This window comes from Hordeum vulgare, chromosome 3H, assembly GCF_904849725.1.
Source record: "Hordeum vulgare subsp. vulgare chromosome 3H, MorexV3_pseudomolecules_assembly, whole genome shotgun sequence".
Taxonomy (NCBI): domain Eukaryota; kingdom Viridiplantae; phylum Streptophyta; class Magnoliopsida; order Poales; family Poaceae; genus Hordeum; species Hordeum vulgare.
The window spans coordinates 179,939,380-179,948,921 of NC_058520.1; the positions used below are offsets into that span (position 1 = coordinate 179,939,380).

Below are 9,542 nucleotides of genomic sequence, written 5' to 3' on the forward strand. Positions count from 1 at the left end.
CATGCTATGATGTCTCTTATCGAATTACCACTATCGTTTATGGGTTATGCATTAGAGACAACCGAATTCACTTTAAATAGGGCACCGCGTATTTCTGTTGAGATGACACAGTATAGACTGAGGTTTAGAGAAATCTAAACTGTCGTTTCTTGAAAGTTTGGGGCTTCGACACTTATGTGAAAAAGTTTCAGTCTGATAAGCTCGAACCCAAAGCGGATAAATGCATCTTCATAGGATAACCAAAATAGTTGGGTACATCTCCTATCTCAGATCCGAAAGCAAAGTGTTTGTTTCTAGAAACGGATCCTTTCTCGAGGAAAGGTTTCTCTCGAAAGAATTGAGTGGGAGGGTGGTAGAACTTGATGAGGTTATTGAACCATCACTTCAACCAGTGTGTAGCAGGGCGCAGGAAGTTATTCCTGTGGTGCCTACACCAATTGAAGTGAAAGCTGATGATGGTGATCATCGAGCATCGGATCAAGTTACTACAAGCCTCATAGGTTGACAAGGTCGCGTACTACTGCAGAGTGGTATTGTAACCCTGTCTTGGAGGTCATGTTGTTGCGCAACAATGAACCTATGAGTTATGGAGAAAGCAATGGTGGGCCCGGATTCCGACAAATGGCTGGAAGCCATGAAATCCGAGAAAGGATCCATGTATGAAAACAAAGTGTAGACTTTGGAAGAACTACTTGATGGTCATAGGACTATTGAGTAAAGATGGATCTTTAAAAGGAAGACAAATGATGATGGTGATAAGTCACTATGAAGAAAAGCTCGACTTGTCGCAAAGATGTTTCCGACAAGATCAAACAGTTGACTATGATGAGACTTCCTCACTCGTAGTGATGCTAAAAGTCTGTTAGAATTACGTTAGTAGTTGCTGCATTATTTATGAAATATTGCACATAGGATGTCAAAACATTGTTTCCTTGACGGTTTCCTTGAGCAAATATTGTATGTGATACAACAAGGAGGTTTTGTCGATCCTAAAGATACTAGCAAGTATGCAAGCTCCAGCGATCCTTCAATGGACTGGTTCAAGCATCTCGGAGTTGGAATATACACTTTCATGAGATGATCAAAGATTTTGGGTTTGTACAAGGTTTATGAGAAACTTGTATTTCCAAAGAAGTGAGTGGGAGCACTATAGAATTTCTGATAAGAATATGTGGTTGACATATTGTGGATCAGAAGTAATGTAGAATTTCTGTAAAGCATACAAGGTTGTTTGAAAGGAGTTTTTCAAAGGAATACCTGGATTGCGCTACCTGAACGTTGAGCATCAAAGATCTATGGAGATAGATCGAAAGCGCTTAATGGAAGTTTCAACAAGATGCACGCCTTGACAAGTTTTTGAAGGAGTTCAAAATAGATCAGCAAAGAAGGAGTTCTTGGTTGCGTTGTAAAGGTGTGAATTTGAGTAAGACTCAAAACCCGACCCCGGCAGAATAAAGAGAATAGACGAAGGTCATCTTCTATGCCTTAGCCGTAGACTCTAAAGTATGCCGTGCTGAGTACCGCACCTGATGTGTGCCTTGCAGCAAGTCTGTTAAGAGGTACACAGAGTGATCCAGGATTGAATCACTGATCAACGGTCAAAGTTATCCTTAGTAACTAAATAGACTAAGGAATTTTTCTCGATTATGGAGGTGGTTAAAGAGTTCGTCGTAAAGGGTTACATCGATGCAAGATTTGACACTAATCCGAATAACTATGAGTAGTGAAACGGATTCGTATAGTAGAGTAGATATTTGGAGAATTTCTGAATAGCACGTAGTAGCAACATCTATAAGATGACATAAATATTTGTAAAGAACACATGGATATGAAAGTTTCAGAACCGTTGACTAAAACCTCTCTCACGAGCAAGACGTGATCAGACCCCATAACTATATGGGTGTTGGATTCGTTGGAATCACATGGTGATGTGAACTAGATTATTGACTCTAGTGCAAGTGGGAGACTGTTGGAAATATGCCCTAGAGGCAATAATAAATTAGTTATTATTATATTTCTTTGTTCATGATAATCGTTTATTATCCATGCTATAATTGTACTGATTGGAAACACAGTGCATGTGTGGATACATAGACAAAACACTGTCCCTAGTAAGCCTCTAGTTGACTAGCTCGTTGATCAAAGATGGTCAAGGTTTCCTGACCATAGGCAAGTGTTGTCACTTGATAACGGTATCACATCATTAGGAGAATCATGTGATGGGCTAGACCCAAACTAATAGACGTAGCATGTTGATCGTGTCATTTTGTTGCTACTGTTTTCTGCGTGTCAAGTATTTGTTCCTATGACCATGAGATCATATAACTCACTGACACCGGAGGAATGCTTTGTGTGTATCAAACGTCGCAACGTAACTGGGTGACTATAAAGATGCTCTACAGGTATCTCCGAAGGTGTTCGTTGAGTTAGTATGGATCGAGGCTGGGATTTGTCACTCCGTGTGACGGAGAGGTATCTCGGGGCCCACTTGGTAATACAACATCACTCGCAAGCCTTGCAAGCATTGTGACTTAGTGTAAGTTGCGGGATCTTGTATTACGGAACGAGTAAAGAGACTTGCCGGTAAACAAGATTGAAATAGGTATGCGGATACTGACGATCGAATCTCGGGCAAGTAACATACCGAAGGACAAAGGGAATGACATACGGGATTATATGAATCCTTGGCACTAAGGTTCAAACGATAAGATCTTCGTAGAATATGTAGGATCCAATATGGGAATCCAGGTCCCGCTATTGGATATTGACCGAGGAGTCACTCGGGTCATGCCTACATAGTTCTCGAGCCCGCAGGGTCTGCACACTTAAGGTTCGACGATGTTTTATGCGTATTTGAGTTATATGGTTGGTAACCGAAAGTTGTTTGGAGTCCCGGATGAGATCCACGACATCACGAGGAGCTCCGGAATGGTCCGGAGGTAAAGATTGATATATAGGAAGTCCTGTTTTGGTCACCGGAAAAGTTTCGGGCTCACCGGTAGTGTACCAGGAGTGCCGGGAGGGGTGCCGAGGACCATCGGGAGGGGTGTCACGCCCCAAGGGGTCTCATGGGCTATGGGAAGAGATATACCAGCCCCTAGTGGGCTGGAATAAGTTCCCACTAAGGCCCATAAGGTTTGAGAAGGAAAAAACACAAGGTGGAAAGAGTTTCCAAGTGGGAAGGTGGAATCCTACTCCAAGTAGGATTGGAGTAGGACTCCTCCACCTCCAATTTCGGCCAAACCTTGAGGGTTTGAGGCTGCCTCTTACCTCCCCCTACCTCCTATTCATACTGAGGTATTAGGGCTGATTTGAGACAACTTTTGCCACGGCAGCCTGACCACATACCTCCACGGTTTTACCTCTAGATCGCGTTTCTGCGGAGCTCGGGCGGAGCCTTGCTGAGATCAGATCACCATCAACCTCTGGAGCGCCGTCACGCTGCTGGAGAACTCATCTACCTCTCCGTCTCTCTTGCTGGATCAAGAAGGCCGACATCATCGTCCAGCTGTACGTGTGCTGAACGCGGAGGTGCCGTCCGTTCGGTACTAGATCGGAACGGATCGCGGGACGGTTCGTGGGACGGTTCGCGGGGCGGATCGAGGGACGTGAGGACGTTCCACTACATCAACCGCGTTCACTAACGCTTCTGTTGTGCGATCTACAAGGGTACGTAGATCGGAAATCCCCTCTCGTAGATGGACATCACCATGATAGGTCTTCGTGCGCGTAGGAAATTTTTTGTTTCCCATGCGACGTTCCCCAACAGTATGAGAGCCGACCCTCATGGTTACACGGATCTTTACGAACAGGTGTGCGGTCATGTTGTTCATGACGTTTATGACCCGTCGTGGCACACAACATGGCGGGAATGCTCATGTGGCCCGACGAGGACGTTGATTCCTCTAAGTAGTGGTGTATGTGAAGCTTGGCTTATTAGGGATGATAGTCTACTCATATCAATAAGGAACTCCTTCTTTTCCGGGAGCCCATTCGAATAGAACTCCTAGGTTAAGCGTGCTCGGCTTGGAGTAGTTGTAGGATGGGTGACCGATCGGGAAGTTGATCCTGGGTGTGCATGAGTGAGGACAAAGTGTGTAGAAAAGACTAGTATTGATATTTCGGGCCAGTCTACATCCCCTCAGGAATAATGACCACCGGCGGGTTTATCCGGGGCTACTCTAAATGCTTAATGTTCATCGCTAGAGGAGTCCTCGTCGATCTTTCGATGTTCACCGCCCGTGGCTCACGAACGACGAGTCGATATCCTGTTTCATAATATTATTGTTCCAATTGGATTATTCAAGATGTATTAGTGATATAATGTGAATTTGTTTTAATAATGTGATATTTTAATGAAGATGCAAATAGACATGGAAATGTAAATTTGTTTTAATAATTTTTATAGCATTGTAATAACTTGCAAGTCTTTGTAGAAACTCTGGAACATGGCACAGACAAAGAACAAGAAGACATGTTGGGGGAAATAATTCGCGATGGAGATGATATCACCTCACAGTTTCTGAACAACTCCGCTGAGGGAATAGAGGGAGAAGATGATGGCTCCTATGAGGCAATGGAGGGAGAAGATGACGGCTCCTGTGTTGGAACCTTAATTATTAAAAAGTCCGGCGAGGCATATTAATTAAGCCTCTACTGACTAGATGCATTAATTGATTTCTATATACATATATTAACACTTCTTTCTTCCATTAGCCCTCCGGATCGAGCCGATCTTCTGTATAAAATGAGGCCCGAAAAAAGGTTGGGTGACAATGAAAGGTTCAAGATCGAAGAAGTCGCTAAAGATGGCAAACCGATTGGTCCCGGGCGTAGCGCAAAAGCATTTGTAAGACGGTGCAGAGTTATTGTTAGGGACATCATCCCAATCATCATTCTAGAATGGAATAAGCCAAAGGCGGATGGAGTTACTTGTGTCAACGATAGATCCAAATAAGTGCTTTGGAATACGCTCATTACAAATTTCACCCTACCGCGAGAGTTGGATCTAAATAACAAAGTTATAGAGTGAAAAGTCAAGGCGTGGACTCTGAAGAAGATGGATGCACGATTCTGCAATTGGAAGAAAAGATTGCACCAAGACTATCTCCTCAAAAACAAGACTCCAACATTCACCAAAGCATATGAGAAGATAAAAGATCACTCGGCTCATTTGTGAAGTACAAGACATCGGATGAAGCTAAGAAAAGGTCAGAAATAAATAAGAATAATGTTGCAAAGAAGGAATATCACCAAGTTATGTGGTCTGGTGGCTACAAGGTTGCCAGGCCTAAGTGGAAGAAAATTGAGAAGGACCTGATTGATAAAGGTATCGATCCAAAGACATTGGAGTGGGCCGAACATGCAAAGACTTGGTTCTACGGGCATGGGGGAAAGTTGAACCCAAAAACAGGGAACTGTATTTTTAAAAAAGATCAACTTGCAACACCCCTCAAAGCCCTTAAAGCTGCAATGAAGGACGTGCAGGACGGGAAGTTTAATCCCGAAAGAGAGAACGATGAGCTCACACGCGCCCTCGGGAATGCTGAACGCAATGGACGAACACAAGGCATATCAGGATCTGTTCCATGGAAGATTTGATTTCCCGACTGCAATGACACTTATATAAGCCGAGGGAGAAAAAAGAAACAACACATAGACCGGCTGCAGCAGATAGAAGAAAAATTAGCATTGCAACAGAAGAAAATAGAGGCACTTACCAGCGAGCAAACTACCGGCCCATCTCAGCAGCACGAAGATCCTGCATTTGATACTTCCAGCCAACCATCTGAGCGGAAAATCAACATGGCTTCCACAGAGCTCGTTCGGCCTGTAGATGATATCACGGCTCCTCGCTACCCGATGGATGATATCACATATAGAGGAGTTGTGAGCTACATGTGAAATGCATGAACATATCGGTGAAGGTGGCGGTCGGCTTTGCCTTACCCCCTGTACGTAATGGAACTTACCATTGCTCTTCGATTCCAGATGGCTAGGCTATTGTCGGGGTGGATGAAGTTATCAAGGGATTTGAGCAGCTGGAGCTTGACTTCCCTACAGTTGAAGGGGAGACAAACTGCGAGATGCCAAAAAGTACCATTCTATGGAAAAAGTAACAAATCATGCTTACACATTGGACGCCAAGACTATCAACTCCTTATACTTGCAATCCAGCTCTATCTCCGCCGTCTCCACCGCATCAGCAGACTCCGCCGCCTCCGCCGCCTCCGCCGTGTCCGCCACATCAGCAGACTCAACCGCCTCAGTCGCCTCAGCTGTCTCTGCTGCGTCAACAGACTCCGCCGCCTCCACATCCTTAGCCTGACGCGTGACGGCTTTAGTCCCAGTTGGTGTTACCAACCGGAACTAATGGTCCTCCTGCCTAAACTCTCCGCAGCGGCCACGTGGAACCCCTTTAGTCCCGGTTCGTAACACAACCGGAACTAAAAAGGGGGCCTTTAGTCTCGATTCCTTAGTCCCGGTTACCCAACCGAGACTAAAGGCCCATACAAACTAAGACTAATGTCCCATTTTTTACTAGTGACACATTGGCCACTGTCGTGGCTTGGACGCTTTGGAAGCACATTATTACTAGTTTTCAAGAGGCTAGATCAGTAGAAACCACCACAAAACTTATCTTCTATGGTCCTAGACGAGATTGTCGACTAGCGGCAGGCGGGATTGGGTGTTGGAGGACTACAACATTTTGTGAGAATTTAACTTAAGTACGGTAGGAGTTGTGTGGAGCTGTACTTAGCCGCCGAAGAATGTTCGCATCCTGATCGGGCTTCTTGTAAATATCTTTTTGCCTTTTATAAAAATATAATGCGTCATTAACTTATTTCTTGAAAAGAAAAACTATTTTTGATGGTACCGATAGTTTTCCACGGGGCTAAAAAGATTGTTAATGTTGTGTACATCCTAACTTTGCACAAGTGAGTGTGTTCATTGTGTTTATATCTTATGCTTTATTTTTTTCGAGATATCTGATGCTTTATTCGTGTTATTAAGTAAATTCACCGTTTGACAAAATAAAAAGCTATAGCTGGTCTAGCTGGTCTTCTAAATTTAATTGGAAAGACTGAACTGAACTATGCTTAGCTGATCCTAAAAAAAACAAATTGCTTAGCTAGGAACCCGGAATTCCCAACTGTCCCGTCTTATCCAAACCCACTGACATTGGGGCTCGCGGTTGCCCGTAGGGCGCTGGCGCCCGACCCGAGGTAGCCGTGCAGTGCCATGAAGAGCCTCTCCTTCTCCAGCTCCTCTATGCCCATCCTCCTTGGTCTCTGCATCCTCACACCCCCGCCGAGCGTCGATCCCGGCGGTGCCCAATTGGCCTTCCTTCTACTGCCGGCAATGCCACCGCGCTGCCCTGCGACGGGCACGGGCATGGAATCGAGGCCCATGAGCTTGGCCACGACACTGGGCTTGCACCACACCACGCTTTCCCCAGCCACCGTGGACGGCATCCGCAGTGTCCGTTCCAGGTCCATCTCGTAGCCCTCGATACCGCACTCCTGCGCTCTGCAGCTCCCCACACCGGTGGGGGCGCACCAGACTGACGCCCTCCCATGCCGACCGCCGTCGCTATCTGCGGGGATGTTTCTGCTATCTCGGAGGACGGGGCCAGCGACGCCCATGCCCTCGTGATAGCTGCTGAACGACGCGCGGCACATGGCGTCCCGGCCGTCGAGGGAGAAGCGCGGGTATTGGCTGAGCGCGTCCCGCGCCGAGCGGAGCACGTGGTCGGAGCTGTTCACGCACGACATGCGGCGAGGGTGGTAGTGCTCTTCCTCCACCACAGCAGCTGCCACACGCCGCGCTTTCTTGGCTGCCGCGGCCTCCTCCTCCAGGTCCAGCTGCAGGATCATCTGCTCCAGGGTGACCGCGGCTGCCGCATGCGGGCCTCCGCCGGCGGCCGCCTCGCTCTCGGCCGCGCAGGAGCCCACGACGGACGACGGCACGGTGATGAAGGAGGACGACGCTGCGTCGGCGTCGACATCCCCGCTGGCCAGCTGCTGGTGGTCGATGCTAGCGTGGAGGTGCTGCTGTGTGGACGTGGAGCCGACGCCATGGCAGAAGCCGCGGATGCCGCGGCGCATCGTCCTTGAGGCGACCACGAGCGGGTTCCTGAGGAGGAAGATCGTGCCGGGCTGCTGCAGCTGGTGCTCCCTCATGTCATGGTCGGCCAGTGCATGCTCTGCTAATTGAACAGCATCTTTACAAAGCGCGCTCCCTCGCTCGAGGCTCGCCTGCCCGTGACGCTGTTTAAACTGGAAGGAACGGTGCATCGGGGCGAGCACACGAGAGCAAATTAAGTGAGTGTCCTCCATCGCGCGGTGGTGAAACAATGGGGATCACATGAGAGAAACAGGGAGGGAGGGATATGGATCATCAAAACTGACGAGTTCAAGGTAATACTGTAGAGTAGATTCACACATGGGAAAGTTTGGGCAAAGAAAAGAAACAGATTCACATGGGAAAGTATGTGGTGGGGAGTGGCCCACGGGCGGAGCGGCAAGGCCCGGGCCGCAGTGAAGCAATGTTCCCGAATATGTGTCTCGTGTCGGAAAGCAACTAGTTAGCAAGGACTTTTTCGAAAGCCTCCCGTTGATACCCTCGCGCCGTTACTTGACGCGTTTTCAGCCACCGCCACGTGTCGAGTTTTGAATGTTTCTTTTGTATTTTACATTTTTAATTTTTTTCGCACGTGTTTTCGGCTTTTTAGAATGATTTTTTTGTGTTTCGGTTTTTCACCGGCCTTTCGTCACTTTTGGACGGGAAACAATTTTTTTTCGAAAAAAATGCATTTTCAGTTTTTAGAAAAAACACGTTTTCTGTTTTTTTTTGTCAGAGACACGGTTTTACTTCAGCGAGAGGCACGCATTCTCTGTTTTTTTTTCTCGAGAGACATGGTTTTGCTTACACGAACGGCACAATTTTGCCTTCGCGAGAGGCACGCCCGTGCCTCTCCTGAAAGGGAAAAAGTGTTTTCTGTTTTTTTTTGCGAGAGGCACGGTTTTGCTTCCGCGAAAGGCACATTTTTGCCTTCGCGAGAGGCATGCCCGTGCCTCCCCCGAAAAGGAAAAACGCGTTTTCTGCTCTCTTTTTTTCCGGTGACAGGCACGGTTTTGCTTCAGCGAGAGGCATGGTTTTTCCTGCACGAGAGACACGACCCGTCCCTCTATTGGATATTAACCGGAGAGTGTCTCGGTCATGTCTACATAGTTCTCGAACCGGCAGTGTCTGCACACTTAAGGTTCGGTGATGTTTCCGTATAGCTGACTTATTGATGTTGGTAACCGAAGGTTGTTCAGAGTTCCGGATAAGATCCCAGACATCACGAGGGTTTCCAGAATGGTCCGAATACGAAGATTTATATATAGGAAGTATCCATTTGGCTTTCGGAAGGTTTTCGGGCATTATCGGTAAAGTACCGAGAATGACGAATGGGTTCCGGATTTCACCGGGAGGGCCATTCACCCGGGAGAAGACCAAAAGGGGCCCAAGGGTGGCGCACCGGCCCCTAGTGGGCT

General features: G+C 47.2%; 1 protein-coding gene across 1 annotated transcript; it reads right to left on the reverse strand.

Moving 5' to 3' along the window:
- Positions 1-6,996: 6,996 nt before the first annotated feature.
- On the reverse strand, positions 6,997-8,339 carry LOC123441605. The gene has a single exon (XM_045117963.1). It carries the CDS (start codon positions 8,337-8,339, stop codon positions 7,164-7,166), a length of 1,176 nt encoding a protein of 391 aa, XP_044973898.1. The 3' UTR covers positions 6,997-7,163.
- Between the last annotated feature and the right edge of the window lie 1,203 nt (positions 8,340-9,542).

Excerpts from the sequence above, each read along its gene's own strand:
- LOC123441605 (XM_045117963.1), bottom strand. The coding sequence starts at position 8,339 with ATGGAGGACACTCACTTAATTTGCTCTCGTGTGCTCGCCCCGATGCAC.